This window comes from Indicator indicator, chromosome 34 (assembly GCF_027791375.1).
Source record: "Indicator indicator isolate 239-I01 chromosome 34, UM_Iind_1.1, whole genome shotgun sequence".
Taxonomy (NCBI): domain Eukaryota; kingdom Metazoa; phylum Chordata; class Aves; order Piciformes; family Indicatoridae; genus Indicator; species Indicator indicator.
Genome location: NC_072043.1, coordinates 7,921,901 through 7,940,411, shown reverse-complemented (window position 1 = coordinate 7,940,411; position 18,511 = coordinate 7,921,901). Strand labels below are relative to the sequence as shown.

The 18,511-nt window shown below is 57.5% G+C and overlaps 1 protein-coding gene across 1 annotated transcript in view; it reads right to left on the bottom strand.

Moving 5' to 3' along the window:
- CDON (cell adhesion associated, oncogene regulated) overlaps window positions 1-18,511 on the bottom strand; it is a 49,945-nt gene that overhangs the window by 18,796 nt on the left and 12,638 nt on the right. Inside the window, exons 7-13 of the mRNA XM_054395580.1 lie at window positions 15,086-15,324; window positions 12,037-12,211; window positions 11,234-11,362; window positions 8,009-8,215; window positions 6,364-6,545; window positions 4,473-4,578; window positions 759-881 (exon numbers count right to left, since the gene is read on the bottom strand). Of these exons, the coding sequence (XP_054251555.1) occupies window positions 759-881; window positions 4,473-4,578; window positions 6,364-6,545; window positions 8,009-8,215; window positions 11,234-11,362; window positions 12,037-12,211; window positions 15,086-15,324 (1,161 nt within the window). The remainder of the gene's footprint in view (window positions 1-758; window positions 882-4,472; window positions 4,579-6,363; window positions 6,546-8,008; window positions 8,216-11,233; window positions 11,363-12,036; window positions 12,212-15,085; window positions 15,325-18,511) is intronic.

Here is an 18,511-nt window from a genome sequence, read left to right as displayed (position 1 = left end):
TTTTCTGCCTGATTTTTCCCCTCCCAGGCTTCCCTGGGCTCAGAAACGCAAGGAGCCAGGAATTCTTTGCAGAATCAGCCTGGCTGCCACGTCTGACACTTGCAGAGCACAGCTCACACCCTGTGCCAGAGGCAGGAGGGATTATGGGGGCAGGTAGCCAGACCCCCACCCACAGCCAGGCTCTGCACTCACACAAGGTGTCACAGAGCCCCCAGGACATAAAGCAGGCACACAGCTCCATGCTGGCATCTCCACCAGCAGGGCTGCCTCCTGAGGACAGGCTATCAGCAGAGCCAGGAGGGAAAAAACCACCAGGAAAGGCAAGATAGCTCCCTGCAGGTCCATGGAGATCTGCAGAGCTTCCTGAGAGCCTTGCTAGGGACTGCAAGGGATCAGCTTCCATCTGCTCCAAACAATCCCAGTTTCAGGAGACAAAACAATCCCCTGAAACATTCCAGAGGATCCCTCTTGTGCAGCTGCAAGAGAAAGCTCAGCATGGGGGCTGTTTGGTGCCCCAGACTCAACACCAGGCAGGTTTGGTGCCCCAGACCCCACACTGAGGATGTTTTGTGCCCCAGACTCAGCACCAAGGATGTTTCATGCCCCAGACTCAGCACCAAGGATATTCTGGATCCCAGACTCAACAGGGAGGATGTTTCATGCCCCAGACTCAGCACCAAGGATGTTTCATGCCCCAGACTCATCACCAAGGATGCTTCCTGCCACAAGGCCATCAGGATGGAGGCTGTGGTGCCCACCTTTGGTCTCACAGATCATGACGTTGCTGTACTCGCTCTCTCCCCCCTCGTTGTAGCACTGCATTTTGATGTCATAGGAGGTTTCTGGCTGCAGGTGGTTGATCAGGTGCCACTGCTTGGTGCCTGGGGAGGAGAAAACCAACTGACTGCATCTCCTTTACTCACAGGAAGCAGTCAGCAGCCTGTGTATCACAGTGCTGCTACCAAAGGCATCACTGAGGTCTTCATTAACCACTTAGGGACTTCTCTGAGCTCCTAGGGCTCCATTATCTTGCAGAATAGGTTCTTAGAAAAGCTTTGGAAGATTCAAAGTGGGAGTTTTAGTATTTTCCACTGATTTTTAAAGCTCTAGAGCAGACAGAGGTCACTACACCCAAAAAGCAGCCACCCCCATCTGCAGTGTCCAAGCCAGCAGCAGCTCTGTGTGTTGTGAACATCAGAGTGCTGCAGGGAGGGCCTTGGGGTGGGTTATGGAGGCTGCTCAGCATCACTGAATCATTTTGGGTTGGAGAAGACCTTAAAGATCATTGAGTCCAACCACTCTGTAACTCTGCCAAGGCTGGGGCTCAACCATGGCCCTCAGCACCACAACTCTGTGGCTTTGAAACCTCTCCAGGGGTGGGGATTCAGCCATCTCCCTGGGCAGCTTGGGCCAGGCCTTGAGAACCCTTTCAGTGAAGAAGTTTCTTCTCATGTCCAACCTAAACCTGCCCTGGGGCAACCCAAGGCCATTTCCTCTTGTCCTGTCCCTTGTTCCTTGGGAGCAGAGCCCAACCCCCACCTGGCTCCAGTCTCCTTGCAGGGAGCTGCAGAGAGCAATGAGGTCTCCCTCAGCCTCCTCTTCTCCAGGCTCAACACCCCCAGCTCCCTCAGCTGCTCCTCCCCAGCCCTCTTCTCCAGACCCTTCCCCAGCTTCCTTGTCCTTCTCTGCTCCTGCTCCATCCTCTCAATGTCCTTCTGGGAGTCAGGAGCCCCAAGCTGAAACCAGGTCTCAAGGGAAGTGCTCAAGTACCTCAAGGACTTCCAAGAAGCAAGGTGAATACCAAGGGAAGAGTCAGACAGAAAGCAAATTACCTTTGGGAGAGGGAAAGCCAGGACCCTCTGCCTGCATGGACACACCAGATATGGCCCAGAGTGCCCTGATCTGCACAGGGAGGACTCAGCTGCCTCTCTCAGCCTCCCCAAACCCAGCAGTCACCCAGCCTGAGGCTTGGTGAGCACCAGGAGGAGGGCAGCAAGGCAGAGCTGCACCCCAAGCCCAGCAGTCTGCTCTCCCAGGGTGAGTTTGTCCTCTCTGGCTGCTGGCCAGCACTTCAGTTAGACACCCTCCTGGAGGACCCAGCCCTGGGGTATAAATCAGCCCTGGTTTGTACTTTCACAGCCCTGTGACAAATTTTAATAAACAGCCACCCTGGGCTGTGCTGGTCCTGGTTTGTTGGAGGAGTTTCATTAACTGTTTGAGCTCCCTGCTGCCAAACCCCACCTCCAGCTGGCCCCACTGCTCCTCGGGACCTGCCACACCACCTATACAGTGCTATACAGCTGAGGCTCAGGGGGGCTGCACCCTGACACTCCCCCAACCTCCCCAGGACCCAGACCTAGGGTGAGGGCTGACCAAACAAGCTGGAGGTGCCCAGGAGGGTAACATTTTAATTCATGAAGAGACACCTGGCATGGTCTGAGCTCATTTCTCGCTGGGGGCACCCAGGAGGACTCCATTTTGCCTCAGGATGGACCCAAGGCATGGTCTGAGCTCTGTTCCTTGCACTCTGAGCATCCCAAGCAAGGGCAGCCCAGCCCTGCTTGGAGCCCGAGCTGGTCCTGCCCTTCATCCGCAGCTTTTCCCAAGATTCCCGGTGGGTTTTCCCGGCACCCCCACCCCCAAGCATTCCTTTCGGTAATTACTGCTCCAGGTTTTAGGTTTCCTCTTGAAACCATTAGCGGGACTGGAACCAGCACAGGCACTTTAACTGTCCTCTGCCTGCACCATTAGCAAGGAAAAACATTTAAACAACTGACATCAGCCTGCATTTACATTGCAAATGCAAGCTCCGGGAGCCCGGCCCCGCAGACAGTCAGCCCAGCAGGGTGGGTTGAAAGGAACTTTAAATAAAATCAGATTTTGCCCATAGCTGCGTTTATAAGGCTGGGAGAAAAAAAAAAAAAAGAAAACAACCTCTGCTTTCTGCAGTTTGAACGTCTCACAAGACAAGACTTAACAGGAAACGGTGAGCAGAGCCTTGGGCAAGTGCTCAGCTAAGGCAGGCACCACACCACTGCTTCCCCAGCTCCTGCACTCGTTTCAAGATAAAATTCCCTGTCAAAAAACAGACAGATTAATTCTGAGCTAGGAGAGAAGGGAGGGGGGGAAGCAAAGAGAAAAAGCAGAGAGCAAAAGCTAAGAGCAGAAGAGTAAAAGCAAACAGAAAAAGTGAAGGGGAAAAGCAAAGAGAAAAAAAAGAGCAACGAGCAGAAGCAAACAGCAAAAGCTAAGAGCAGAAGAGCAGAGGAGCAAAACCAAAGAGCAAAAGCAAAGAGCAGAAGTTAAGAAAAGCAAAGAGCAGAAGCTAAGACCAGAAGCAAAGAACAGAAGCAAATAGCAAAAGCTAAGAGCAGAAGAGTAAAAGCTGAGGAGCAGAACAGCAAAAGCTAAAAGCAGAAGCTAAGAGCAGAAGCAAAAGCGCAAAAGCTAAGAGCAGAAGAGCAGAAGCTAAGAGCAAAGCCACCTTCAGTCCCCTGCTCCTGCAGAGGTCACAGCAAACCTTCCAACCCTGCCTCCACTGCAAAGAGCTCTGCATGTTGTGCCCTGGGGAAGGCTGATTTAGGGGAGCATGGGACCAAAAAAGCTGATTTAGGGGAGGGAAGGGCAGGGCAATTCCAGAGGAGGTGCAAAACACAGGCTGGGGAGGAGCAGCTGAGGGAGCTGGGGGTGTTGAGCCTGGAGAAGAGGAGGCTGAGGGAGACCTCATTGCTCTCTGTAGCTCCCTGCAAGGAGGCTGGAGCCAGGTGAGGGTTGGGCTCTGCTCCCAAGGAGCAAGGGACAGGACAAGAGGAGATGGCCTTAGGTTGCCCCACGGCAGGTTGAGGTTGAATATGAGAAGAAATTTCTTGGCTGAAAGGGTTCTCAGAGCCTGGCCCAGGCTGCCCAGGGAGGTGGCTGAATCCCCACCCCTGGAGGTGTTTCCCAGAGGCAGAGCTGTGGTGCTGAGGGCCATGGCTGAGCACCAGGCTTGGCAGAGGTAGAGAAGAGTTGGACAGGATGAGCTCTGAGGCCTTTTCCAACCAAGCAGCCCCAGGGCTGTCTGCACACAGCTGCTCACCACTGCAGATGGCCTCAGTCCCCTCTGTGCTGCTTTCTCTTGACACTACAGCAGTTCCAAAGGAGCTCCATGAAGGATCTGCAGCAGCAACAGGACAACACCAACCCAGCATCTCCTGCTCCAGTTGCCATGGAGAGAAAAGGAGTTCATGTGTGGGTGGGACTGGGAGGTGGTGGAGCTGAGCCTGCTTCTGCTGTGAGGTGTTGGAAAGGCTGAGGCTGGGAACTGCACTTTGGATTTCACATCAGTACAGCCACCCTGGCTCTGCCCTGTCCCACCCTGGCTGCTGTCCTGTCCCACCCTGGCTGCTGTCCTGTCTCACCCTGGCTCTGTCCTGTCCAACCATGGCTCTGCCCTGCCCCCCATGCCTGCTGCAGCCCTGCCCCATGCCTACCTTCCACCACGTCCCTCTTGTAGTCGCTGTCGTTGTCGCTGTCAGTGGGGCGGTAGTAGATGTAGAAGCCCTGGATGGGAGTGTTGTTGTTGCTGGAGGTGATGTACTGCAAGGCAAGGGCCAGCACCTGCTCAGGGGCAGCCAAGGCTGAGTCCTGCCCAGCTGGCAGTGCCCAGCAGCTTCCCCCCGGGGAAGGGGTTGGTGGTGGAGGAGGTTGTGCCAGAGCAGGCAGCACCAGGAGGGCAGCAGGGGGACAGGAGACTGCGCTGGGGCTGGCAGCTGCTGGGGCTGGCAGCTCCCTCCCACATCACTTCCAAACCCCAATTAGGGGTTTTGACCACGAAGGGCCTGAGGATGGATGGGAATGGAGAGGTTTGGGCCCTATTTCCTTTCAGAAAGAGTTAAAGCCGCCCTCAAACTCAGCTCCAGGATATTTGCTGTGAAGTTCTGCAGCCTCCTGAGGACCCAGGGGTTATTGGAAGTTTATTATCCTTAACATCTCTGCAGGCTGAGCTGGCAGAGCAGAGCAAGCTCCCCCCAGGGAGGCAGCATGTGAAGCCCTCCAGAGTACACCAGGGGCTTGGGTTTCAAAACAAGAGCAAAGAATTTCTGTGGCTTGCAGTAAGGACCTTCAAGTGCTTGTTTACAGAAGAGGAGGTAACAGGGGAGAGGGGAAAATGGTTCCTGCAAGGAGAGAAGCTGGAGGGGCTGTGAGGCAGCCCCAGCTCCCAGCCCAGAGTGCCAAAAGCAGAGGGAATGGCAGCAGCTGGAGCCAGCTCCTGGCAGGAGAAGGCTCAGGACAGAGCTAAGCTCAGTGGTGCCTCCCGAGGTGTCTGGGCCCAAGCAGGTGGAGTGCAGCGGCTGCAGCCCTTCCCTGGAGCTGCCAGGCTGGCTCACAGCTGCTGTAACCTGAGGAGGTGCTGCCTGCTGCCTTCGGGGAGCAGGAAGGGGAGGATGAGGAGGAGGGAGGCAGGGAGCCGGCACGGCAGGGAACAAACAACCCACAGGGCTGCCAAGGAGGAGGGAGAAGAGGCTGGAAACAGGGCAAAGAGGGCTCCATGACACTGCCCAGTTCCACCATGTGAGGCATCTCAGCCTCTCCTAGGGACAAGCTCAGCTTTGGTGGCAAGTGACAGAAATGGTTCCAAGCTGCAGGCTCAGGCTGGATCTCAGGCAATATTTCTGCCCTGGAAGGGTTCCCAAATCTTGGAATGGTCTGCCCAGGGCAGCGCTGGAGTCACCCTCCCTGGGGGTGTTGCAGCCCCGTGTGGAGCTGGTGCTTAGGGACATGGTTTGGTGCTGAGCCTTCAGTGCTGGCTTGAAGCTTGGGCTGGGGGAGCTTGCAGGGCTCTGCCCACTGCATGGATTCTGGGATTCTGTGAAGCCAGGACCCTTGTTCTGAAAGGTCTCAGCTGACACTGAAGAGTGTCCTGCACACAGGACATTTGTGTCCCCAGTGGCTCTCTGCTGTCTCCTCCTCATCAGGCTGTGCCCAGAAGCCCTCTGTGGGCGGCAGGCTCTCTCCTACCTCACTCTCTGAGCCCCCAAGAGTTTTGTTTCTCTGCCAGGCAGAAAGGACATTTGAAAGCAAGGCCTGGCTGGGAGGGAGCAAGGCTGCTCCAGCAGCAGCTGAGAAGGTGAAGGAGGAGCTTCTGCTGGTGCAGAGCTATGGGGTGGGTACAGAGCTATGGGGTGGGTACAAGGTCATGGGGTGGGTGCAGGGCATCCTGCAAAGCTTCATCTCCAGCCCCTCTGCTGCAGGTGCAAACCAGCAACCTCTGCTCATCAGCAGCTGCGGAGCAGAGGGCAGGCTGTGTGCCGGGGCAGGGCAGGGGCAGGGGCAAGGGCAGGGCAGGGCAGGGCAGGGGCAGGGGCAGGGCACGGCACCTACCGTCCACTTGAGCATGATCTGGGTGTCGCTGATGGCCTCGGTGTAGGCGATGTGGGGCCCCGCCACAGGCCGGCTGGAGAAGCGGCCGCTGGAGCCGGAGACCTGGTAGGGGCGGGAGGCGGCGCTGCGAGGGCTCTCCCCGTAGGTGTTGATGGCGATCACCCGGAACCGGTACAGCTCCCCTGCGGGGGACGAGAGGCTGCTGCAGCAAAACCAGCACTGGGAAGGGGATCTGGGGAGACGCTGAACAGGTTGGGCAGCGCTGCTTGCACAGCCCCAGGGAGCCGGCCCCGGGCTGAGGGATGTGAGGAAGCAAACGAGGGAAAAGCATTGGAGAAGCCTCCCCCAGCTTGGGAAGTCCCTAAAGCTGCTGGGCAAAGGACCCCCATCATCATCATCATCATCATCATCATCATCATCATCATCATCATCATCATCAATCACCTCTGCTCTGGGGACAGGCTGAGGGAGTTGGAGCTGTTCAGCCTGGAGAAGAGAAGGCTCCAGGCAGATCTAATAGCAGCCTGCCAGTACCTGAAGGGAGCTCCAAGAAGGCTGCAGAGGGACTGATCCCAAAGGCCTGCACGGACAGGACCAGGGACAATGGTTTGGAATGAGAGCAGAGCAGATTGAGATTGGATGTGAGGAAGAAGTTCTGCAGCAGGAGGCTGCTGGAACACTGCAGCAGGTTGCCCAGGGAGGTGGTTGAGGCTCCATCCCTGGAGATATTCCAAGGGAGGCTGGACAAGGCTCTGGGCAACCTGCTCCAGGGGAGGATGTCCCTGCTGCCTGCAGGGGTTGGACTGGGTGAGCTCTGGAGGTCCCTTCCAGCCCAGCCCATTCCATGACTCTATGATTCTTTTCCCTGCCCTGTGATCTTTCCCAGAGCTCTCAGGGAGCAGCCAGGCCTGATGTTTTCTCATTCATGCTGCCTTCTCTTTTTGCCTTGAGTACTTCCTAAAAGGATAATTAAGTTAAAAATAACAATGATACCCAACCCTCCTCTCCACATGAAGTTTTAAATTATGGTGGGGTGTATTTTTTCTGCTTGGAAAGCCAGAAAATGCATGCAATTAGCTCCTATTCCACACACACACACACAAATAAACCCCTAAATGAGCAGACACAGGGTAATCCAAGCTGAAATTAAAATGAAACAACCAAGAAACTGCAGCATTCTGTCAGCAGGAGAGCAGCCAGCCAGGCAAACACAACAACAGCAGCTTGAAGTGATGGGGCTGGAGCATGGGGACAGGCTGGGAGAGTTGGGGCTGTTCAGCCTGGACAAGAGAAGGCTCCAGGGAGAGCCTAGAGCTACATTTCAGTGTCTGAAGGGGGCTGGGGAGGGACTGTTCAGAAGGGCCTGTGGGGATAGGACCAGAGGCAATGGTTTGGAACCGGAGTTAGGTTGGACATCAGGAGGAAGTTCTCCACAGTGAGGCTGGGGGCACACTGGCACAGGCTGCCAGGGAGGTGGCTGAGGCTCCATTCCTGGAGACATCCAAGCTCAGCCTTGCCGTGTCCCTGTGCAGCCTGCTCTAGCTGGAGGTGTCCCTGCTGCCTGCAGGCGGTTGGGCAAAGTGCCCTTGGAGGGTCCCTTCCCACCTGCTGGGGTCTGTGAATCTGTGCAAGGTGGTTCTGGTACCTGGCTCCAAGTTGCGAACCTCGACGGAGAGCTTGGCGGGGGAGATGTGCTCAGCTGCCACCAGCCACTCGCTGCTGCGGCCCAGCCGCTTGTACTCCACCTTGAAGGCAGTGATGGGGGAGCCCCCGTTGGCTCGGGGGATCCAGGTGACATAGACTGAGGACTCGGAGGCTGTGGAGATGGTAGGGCGGTCAGGAGCTTCTGGCACTGAGGAGGAAGCCAGTGGAAGAGGGTTAGAGCCTGGGCAACCTTTTCTGGAGCAACCAGCTAAAGCAGGGGCTGCTGAGTAAAGCAGGAGTAGAGCAGGAGAATCTGAAATGCTCCTGGGGTGGCTGCTCCCCTCCTGCAGAAGGAGCTTGCAGAGCAGAGAGCAGAAGAATTCATTCACTGATGACATGGAGCTGCACTACCCCAACCCATCTCTACATGGAAACAGAGACACACACTAAGTGAAAGGGGAAAAGGAGCCCCAACCCCCCAAAGTGCCCCAATCCCAGCAAGACTTCACCCCCCACCCCCAGCCCCATGCCAACAAAGGCTGCACCAGGAGAGGAACAGGAGTGAGGAGCACACAGAGCATGCAGGGCAGCATGGGGGGTACTTACTGACCTCACTGGAGTGACAGCAGCAGAGCAGAGGGAAGGGAAAGAGGTGGTGTTAGTAAACCTGGTGGGAACCATTCTGATGCCCAGCAAGAGCTCTGCTGAACTACTCTCTGCCCATTGGCATGGAGCTGAGTGCTGATGAGAGGACGAACCGAGTGAGGAACCTGCAGCCAGCAGCTCTGGGGGCAGGAAGCAGGCTGGACACCTGCCCCTGGGCACACAGAGGATGTTCCCTGGTGATCTTCAGCACTGTCACCAGTGTGCCCTGCTCCTCACTCATGTTAAGAAACCTCTCCACTCCCCTCTGGATTCACCCAAAATTTAGACATCAAATGGCTGTTGAGCGCTGAGCCCCTCAGTAAATTTGCCTGATTCAGGTGAATGACTTCAAAGGCTGAGGAGAGGGCAGAAAGGACTTGAGACATGTTGGTGGCACTGGAAACCAGGCTACAAAGCACAGCTGCTGGGGAATGGCTTTGCCTTCCTAGCACAGGGCTGGGGAGGAGCAGCTGAGGGAGCTGGGGGTGTTGAGCCTGGAGAAAGAGGAGGCTGAGGGAGACCTCATTGCTCTCTGCAGCTCCCTGCAAGGAGGCTGGAGCCAGGTGGGGGTTGGGCTCTGCTCCCAGGGAACAAGGGACAAGAGGAAATGGCCTCAAGTTGCCCCAGGGAAGGTTTAGGTTGGACATGAGGAACAATTTTTTCCTCTTGAGGGTTTTTAAGGCTGGCCCAGGCTGCCCAGGGCAGTGGTGGAATCCCCATCCCTGGAGGAGTTTCAGAGCTTCAGAGATGTGGTGCTGCGGGCCATGGCTTGGTGGTGCCCTGGCAGTGCTGGGTTCAGGGCTGGACTCCATGATCTTAAAGGTCTCTTCCAACCCAAATGGCTTTGTGATTCCTGCCATCAGGAATAAGCTTGTCCCTGGGATGCCCCAGGAAATCATTCATGGCAGGTAGCATCCACTCAGCACTCACAGCTCTGCCTGGCACACTTTGACTCATCTCCCATTTGCCTTCTTTCCCTGGATCCTTCCCAGGGGAAGAGGAGAGAAGCCCAGAGAGAGAGCCCAGCACAGAGCAGCAGCAGCTTTAGAAAGGAGCAGCAAGAATGTGGGTGACAGGAGAAGGCCATTTTTAGAGAGCCACCTGAGCCTGGAGCAGCATCCTCTGGACACTGCCTGCTCACCAGGGCCTGAGGTGGCTTTGCCAAGCTGATGGCTCCAAACACCTCATGGCAGGACCTGAGCTGCTGCTTGCTGGTGACACCTGAACTACCAAGGCAGGTACTTCCCATGGGAACTCCCTGACTGGAATGAAGTCACCCAGCTAATCCCAACCCCCCTCTGGAAACACACAGAAGAACCTGGCAGACCTCTGCCCTCACTGCCAGCAGTCACAGAATCACAGAAACATTCAGGTTGGAGAAGCTCCTCAGGGTCACCAAGTCCAACCCAGAACCCTACTCTGCAAGGGTCACCCCCAGACCAGACCCCCAAGCACCACATCCAAACCACCTTTAAACACCTCCAGGCTTGGTGACTCCACCACCTCCCTGGGCAGCACATTCCAGTTCCTGACCACTCTTGCTGGGAAAAAACCTTTCCTACTGTCCAGCCTAAACCTGCCCTGCTGCAGCTTGAGGCCATTCCCTCTTGTTCTGTCATGAATCACCTGTGAGAAGAGACCAGCAGCAACCTCTCCAAAACCTCCTTCCAGGTAGCCATGAGGTCTCCCCTCAGCCTCCTCCTTTTCACACTAACCATCCCCAGCTCCTTCAGTCTCTCCTCACAGATTCATTCTCCAGGCCCTTCCCCTTCCTTGCCCTCCTCTGCCCTGGCTCCAGCACCTCCACATCTCTCTGGCATTGAGGTGCCCAGCACTGGACACTGCACTCCAGGTGTGGCCTCCCCAGAGCTGAGTGCCAGGGGACAATCCCCTCCCTGCTGCTGCTGGACACAGCATTGCTGATGTCAGCCAGGAGGCCTTTGGCTTTCTTGGCCACCTGGGCACTGCTGGCTCCTCTTCAGCTGCTTGGCCATCAGCACCCCCAGGTCCCTTTCTGCCAGCAGCTTTCCAGCCACACTGCCCCAAGCCTGCAGCACTGCTTGGGGTTGGTGTGCCCCAAGGGCAGGACCTGGAGCTTGGCCTTGTTGAAGCTCATCCTGGGAAGGTTGGCCATGGATCCAACCTATCCAAGTCCCTCTGCAGAGCCTCCCCACCCTGGTGCAGATCAACACTGACACCACCTTGGTGCCATCTGCAAACCTACTGCTGATCCACTCTGTGCCTTCACCAAGCTCCTCAATAAAGATGTAAAACAGAAGTGGTCCCAGCACTGAGCCCTGAGGTGCCTGGCTGCCAGCTGGGTTGAACTCCACTGAGCAGCACTCTTTGGGCCCAGCCAGCCAGGGCTGTACCCAGCAGAGCAGTGCTCAGCCCAGCCGTGAGCAGCCAGATTGTCCCTGTCCCACACGTGAGGACCTGCACCAGAGAAGCTGAGGGGATAAACAGGACATGGAGGAGGGGCCACGGGCACCCAGAGCAGTGACAAAGATGAGTGAAGGAGGCTGAGCCTTGCCTGCAGCATGACCTGCAGCAGAAGGCTTCCAAACCTTCCATCACCTACCTCCGCTGTGGCGAGAGAGGTCAGGCAGGATGACACCGAAGCTGTTTGTCCCCTCCTGCAGGACAGGGGGTTTGGGGAGCCCCACGGGTGGGGAGGGGGCCTGGGTGTTCTTGGAGGATGATGTTCTCTCTAAGAAAGATTTGACAGACAGGGGCTGGGTGAGAAGATGCTCTTTGTGGCCTCTCACAACCTGCCCACTCGCTAACACCTGCAGGGCTGTGCCAGCTCCTGGCAGGGTGTCACAGCTCTGTCCCATCACCAAGTGACAGCAGGGGGTGGAAATGGCACACAGGGAACCCATGGATTGAGGAATGTCTGTGGAAGCTGCATCTGGCTACTGCTGGAGCCAGGACACTGGGCTGAGTGGGCTTTTGGGCTGTGGCAGTGGGCAAGGGTCATGAATTCCCTGTTTGTGTGGAACCAGAGGATGCCCTGGGTGGGAAAGGACCTCCAGAGCAGCCTTCCAGTACCTGAAGAAGCTCCAGGAAGGCTGCAGAGGGACTGATCCCAAAGGCCTGCACGGACAGGACCAGGGACAATGGTTTGAAATGAGAGCAGAGCAGATTGAGATTGGATGTGAGGAAGAAGTTCTGCAGTAGGAGGCTGCTGGAACGCTGCAGCAGGTTGCCCAGGGAGGTGGCTGAGGCTCCATCCCTGGAGATATTCCAGGGGAGGCTGGACAGGACTCTGGGCAACCTGCTCCAGGGGAGGATGTCCCTGCAGCCTGCAGGGGTTGGACTGGGTGAGCTCTGGAGGTCCCTCCCAGGGCAGCTCCACCCACAGGGAGGCTGTGCTGCACCTACCTCTGCTGGTGCGGAAGGTCAGCATTGCAGCCTGCCCCTCCCCCGCCGCGCTCCTGGCCACCATCAGCACCTCGTAGAGGCTGGAGGGCTCCAGCTCGGTCAGCCGCAGCTGGTGCTCGCTGCCAGGCACCCTCACGGTGTGCCAGCCGCCCGCCGTGCCCACACCGTCCTCCAGCTGCGGGCACAAGAGGGAAAAGGCAACGTCAGCTGGCAGCGAGCTGCAGGCATCGTGGGAAACACTCAGGGACCCAGGGAGCAGCCCTGCCGTGGGGACAGGCTGGAGAGCTGGAGGTGTTCAGTCTGGAGGAGAGAAGGCTCCAGGGAGACCTTAGAGCTGCATTTTAGTGCCTGAAGAGGCTACAGGAGAGCTGGGGAGGGACTTTGGACAAGGGCTGGGAGTGCCAGGATGAGGAACAATGGATTGAAACTGCAGCAGAGGATGTGGGGTTGGAAAGCTGCAACCTGGAGAGGGACCTGGCTGGCAGTCACTACCCATCACCCAGCAGCGCCCAGGTGCCAAGCAGGGCAATGGCCTCCTGGCTTGGGTCAGAAGCAGGGTGGGCAGCAAGGACAGGAGGTGACCATCCCCCTGTGCTCAGCACTGGGGAGGCCACAGCTCGAGTGCTGTGCTCAGCTCTGGGCCCTCCCTGCAGGAAGGACATTGAGGGGCTGGAGCCTGTCCAGAGAAGGGAATGAGGCTGGAGAAGGGCCTGGAGCCCCTGGGCTAGAGGAGAGGCTGAGGGAGCTGGGGGGGTTGAGGCTGGAGAAGAGGAGGCTGAGGGAGACCTCCTTGCTCTCTGCAGCTCCCTGCAGGGAGGTTGGAGTGAGGAGGGGACAGCCTCTGCTGCTTGGTGGCAAGGGACAGGAGCAGAGGCAATGGTTCCAGGCTGCAGCAGGGGAGGCTCAGACTGGATGTGGGAAATATTTCTGTCCTGGAAGGGCTGCCAAAGCTTGGAATGGTCTGGGCAGGGCAGTGCTGGAGTCACCCTCCCTGGGGGTGTTGCAGCCCCATGTGGAGCTGGTGCTTAGGGACATGGTTTGGTGCTGAGCCTTCAGTGCTGGCTCGAGGCTTGGGCTGGGGGAGCTTGCAGGGCTCTGCCCACTGCATGGATTCTGGGAATCTGTGACATTAGGAAGAAATTCTTTACCATGAGGGTGGTGAGACACTGGAATGGGTTGCCCAGAGAAGCTGTGGACCGCCTCCCTGGAGGTCTGCCAGGCCAGGCTGGATGAGACATTGAGCAACCTGTGCTGGTGAGAGGTGTCCCTGCCCATGGCAGGGGGTTGGAACTGGATGATCTTTAAGGTCCCTTCCAACCAAACAATTCCATGAATCCATGAATCCCAGCTTTGCCTTTCCTTCTGTATTTAAATCCCTTCCTGGCTCAAAGGGGTCAAACCTCCTAAGTCTTTGTTACTTCTGGAGGCTGCAATAGAAGTCCCCAGGGAGACTGAGGAGCTGGGGGGGATTAATGAGTGGTTTCCTCTTCCTTGATTAACCCCCAGTGAGATCACCAGCTCCAGGAGATGCAGGGCAGCCTCTTAATGCTTGACCTCTGCAGGGCAGAATTACCCCAAATCCCAAAGGGAAAGGCAAAAATTCCACCACAAATAAACCACTGAGGCTGTGATGAGGCCAGGCAGGCAGCTCTGGACACCAGGGATTAGCTGGTTCCAGCATCTTCTCATGAAGCCACCAGAAGGGTCTGATCCCTCTCATTTAGGTTTTTTCCCCTCTTAAAAGGAGAGAATTCATCAACCCATTGAAGGACACCATGAGAACATCTCCATGGGCAGCTCCTAAAAGTGCCAAGGGCTGTTGGGAGTGAGAGGGAAGCATCCAAAAAGAATTATTCAGAGCTTGCAGTGCCCCAACAGCCTCCTTTGGAGGACGGATTCTAGCAGCAGGCTCTGGCAGCAGGACTCCAGGAACTACCAGGTCAAAAATCTGAAGTGTTGCCTGGGAGCTAAAGGCAGGAGCAGGATGCAGAGGATTCAAAAGCTCATGGAAAATAAACCAAGCAGCTTCCCCAGGCAGAGCAGGGCTGGCTGTGGAGAGCAGGCACAGGCACAGTCTGGGATTTAACCCAGGGAGATGATCCCCAGAGGTCCCTTCCAACCCCTGCCATGCCATGACTCTGAGCTCAGCACTGACACATTAGATAAAATCACTGAATGGTTGTGGTGGGAAGAGATCTTCCAGATCCTGGAGTCCAACCCTAACCCAGCACTGCCAGGGCATAACCAAACCAGGGCCCTCAGCACCACATCTCCACAGCTTTGAAATCCCTCCAGGGATGGGGATTCCACCACTGCCCTGGGCAGCCTGGGCCAGACCTGGACAGCACTCAAGGGGAAGAAATTGTTCCTCATGGCCAACCTGAACCTCCCCTGGGGCAACCTGAGGCCATTTCCTCTTGTCCTGTTCCTTGGGAGCAGAGCCCAACCCCCACCTGGCTCCAGCTTCCTTGCAGGGAGCTGCAGAGAGCAATGAGGTCTCCCTCAGCCTCCTCTTCTCCAGGCTCAACACCCCCAGCTCCCTCAGCTGCTCCTCCCCAGCCCTCTTCTCCAGACCCTTCCCCAGCTTCCTTGCCCTTCTCTGCTCCTGCTCCAGCCTCTCAATGTCCTGCTGGCAGTCAGGAGCCCAGAACTGAAGCCAGCACTCAAGGGGTGGCCTCAGCAGTGCCCAGTCCAGGGGCACAATCCCTGCCCTGCTCCTGCTGCCCACACCATTGCTGCTCCAGCCCAGGCTGCTGGTGCCCTTCTTGCCCACCTGGCCACCCCCTGCCTCATCTCCAGCTGCTGTCCCCCAGCACCCCCAGGGCCTTTCCTGCTGGGCACTTTCCAGCCCCTCTGCCCCAGCCTGGAGCCTTCCTGGGGTTGTTGTGCCCCCAGGGCAGGACCCAGCCCTTGGCCTTGTTGAGCCTCCTCCCATTGGCCTTGGCTCATCCCTGCAGCCTGGCCAGGTGCCAGCAGCTCAGTGCCTGCTTGGCACTGTAGGCTGAGCCCCCCCTGCCCATCCCCCGTGGCACTGGCCCTGGCACCTTACCTTGCGGTACTTCACGAAGTAGGCATTGATGGGCAGGCCCCCGGCGCGCCCTGGCCGCCACACCAGGGTGTATGCATCTGCCTTGGGGGTCTGGGGGGGGCTGAGGATGATTGGGGCTTCGGGGGGGGCAGCTCCCTCCGAGGCCTTTTCCGTCACTGCTGCTGCACCCAAATCTCCGCCGCTCGGCGCGGCCTCGGCCGGGGCCTCCTCTGCTGCTGCAAGGCTGGTTCCTGAGGGAGCTGCAAGGGCAGGGGGCAGGTTACAGCTCCTGCAGGTGCACCCCACCCAGGGGGACACTAAAGCAGCCAGCAGCATCCTCTCTACACCTGCCCTCTACAAAAAGCCAGGGCAGGAGCTCGGCCCTGTGCCAAGCTGTGCTGGGCTCTGCCATGGCAAACCTGCAGGGTTGGGGTCGTTTGTTGAGTTCCTCACACAAAGGAAGAAAGAAAACCTGAAACTCAGCATCTCCAGGCACCTTCTGAGATGCACCCCCAAGACACTGAACAGTAGCAGTGCAGGTCAAGGGCAGAGGAGGTTTCATGGCTACACGGAGGGGAGGATCTGACTCTGAGGTGGTCACACCAGGAGCTCTTGGTGGCCCCAGCTGGTGTGCACAGAAGGTCATTCTCCTGGTCCAGATCCTGAGCTTGCAGCTGTAATTTCCATCAGCTCTGAAGGCTGCAGGGCTCAGCTGCTTCAGCTGAAGGTCTGTGCTGGGAAGAAGCTCGGTTTGCAGGCAGGACTGACCTGCCATTTAGCACCAATGTGTCCAGAAAGCCTGCTCCAGCCTCCTCCATCACACAGAGTCCTGCCTGACCACCCTGCTGGCTTTCTGTGATGGCTTTCTGACCACTGTGACCCACAGCAGTGCGCAAGGAAAGAGCAGTGACTGTCATCTACCTGCTCTTCTCTAAAGCCTTCAACTCAGTTGCCCACAGGATCCTTCTCTCTACCATGGAAAGACATGGACTGGATGGGAGGAGTGTTGGGTGGACCATGGATGGCATCCAAAGGGTAGTGGTCAATGGTTTGGTGTCCATGTGGTGGTCAGTGAGCAGTGGTGTCCCTCAGAGTCCATACTGGGACCAGAACTGGTTAACATTTTCAACAGTGATAGAGACTGAGTGACCCTCAGCAAGTCTAGAGATGACACCAAGCTGAGTGGTGCAGGTGACACATCTGAGGGATGGGATCCATCCAGAGGGACCTGGACAAGCTGGAGAAGTAGAGCTGTGTGAACCTTCTGAGGATCAACAAGGCCAAGGGCAAGGTCCTGCAGCTGGGTCAGGACAACCCCCAGGGTCAGTCCAGACTGGGGCTGAAGGGCTGCAGAGCAGCTCTGGGGAGAAGGCCTTGGGGGTGCTGGGGGTGCAGAGCTGGACAAGAGCCAGCACCGAGCACTGCCACCCAGCTCCAGCCTGTCCTGGGCTGAGCCCCAGCAGTGTGGGCAGCAGGGGCAGGGAGGGGATTCTGCCCCTCTGCTGTGCTCTGCTCAGACCCCCCCTGCAGTGCTGGGGCAGCTCTGGAGCCCTCAGCACAGCACAGACAGGGAGCTGGGGGAGCAGGGCCAGAGGAGGCCACAGCAATGCTGGCAGGGCTGGAAGCCTCTGCTGGGAGCCAGGCTGAGAGAGTTGGGCTTGGGCAGCCTGCAGAGGAGAAGGCTCCAGGGACACCTTCTGGTGGCCTTGCAGGGCTTGGAGAAAGCTGGGGACAGAGTTTGGAGCAGGACCTGTTGGGCCAGGCCAAGGGGGGATGGTTTGGAAGGCAAAGAGGGAGCTTGAGAGTGGAGAGAAGGGAGAAATGTTTGAGGCTGAGGGTGGGGAGAGCCTGGCCCAGGCTGCCCAGAGAGGTGGGAGCTGCCCCATGGCTGGCAGCAGTGCAGCTCAGGTTGTTTGGGGCTGTGAGCAACCTGCTGTGGTTGGGGATGTCCCTGGGGGCTGCAGGGGGCTGCACTGGATGAGCTCTAAGATCCCTTCCCACCCAAACCATTCCATGATTTCCTTTTCCTGGTATCAAAAGCACAGCAAACACCCAAGTGGTGCTCTGGGACAGGCTGCCAGACAACAGCAAATGAAAAGCTCTGTTGGGGTGACCTGAGGCTCATCTCATTCCAGGCAGGAAAGGGGGGGCCAGGTTGGACATCTTGAGCTTATCCAGGCCAAGCAAACCTTCAGTGGTCCAGCCCAGGTGGTTTGGGAAGCAGCAGGCTGCAGGCAGGGGGCTGCAGATGCTGTGTGCCCTGTGTCCCCGGCAGGGCTCTGGGGTTTATGTTACGTGCGGGGTCTGGAAGGGGACAGCAGTGAGGGGAACTTGGTTTACAAACCAAACAAATTCCTTGGAAATGTAAAGTCCTGGGCAGCCCCAGCCTGGCTGCCTCAGATTCCTCCAAACCTCCATTAAAATACCAGCAGCAAGTGTGGCTGCTATTCTTGGCCCCTTTTTCAGAAGGCTGGGAAGGAAAAGTTCCCTTCTCCTGGCAAGGCAGCCATGCTCCCAGCCAGCTCTCCCTCTTTGCTCCTCCTCATTGACCTTGGGGTGCCACCAAGCTTGGAGGGGATGTCCCCAAAGCCAGATCAGGAGGCTTAGGCAGCTCTGCTCTGGGGACGGGCTGGGGGAGCTGGGGGTGTTCAGCCTGGAGAAGAGAAGGCTCCAGGCAGACCTCAGAGCAGCCTGAAGGGAGCTACAAGAAGGCTCAGAGGGACTGATCCCAAAGGCCTGCATGGACAGGACCAGGGACAGTGGTTTGGAATGAGAGCAGAGCAGATTGAGATTGGATGTGAGGAAGAAGTTCTGCAGCAGGAGGCTGTTGGAACACTGCAGCAGGTTGCCCAGGGAGGTGGTTGAGGCTCCATCCCTGGAGATATTCCAGGTGAGGCTGGACAGGGCTGGACAGGGGAGGATGTCCCTGCTGCCTGCAGGACTGGGTGAGCTCTTCCAACCCATCCCATTCTGTGATTCTCTGAGCTGGAGCTTGCTGAAAGCATCCCCTGAAGGATTTCCCACTCCTGTTGGGACCAAACTCCACAGCCACTGCAGGAGGAAGCTCCAGGGCAGAGTGGTGGATCTCAGAGGGTTTGTGGGTGGGCAGGGCATGGTTTGAGGCCTGCCAGCACAGGGCAATGGACTCTGAGGGGTGGGGAGAGGCTGTGGTTGAGACTGGTGACAGCAAAGCTGCAGTCCTGGCTGTGGTTATTGCTGCCCCAGGGCAGCGAGGTGGCAGCTGGGGAGGGGCTGATGGCTGGCAGGGGCTGATGGCTGGCAGCTGGCAGGGGGCTGGTGGCTGTGCTCTGGAACACACACCCCAGGGTCACCATTCCCAGGGAGCAGCTGGGAGCTGAGCTCTGCTTCCCCCAGGCTGTGCCATGCCTGTGGCCAGGCTGCTGCAGTGTCCTCACACAACTGCCCTGACTGCAGCCTCCAGCCCCA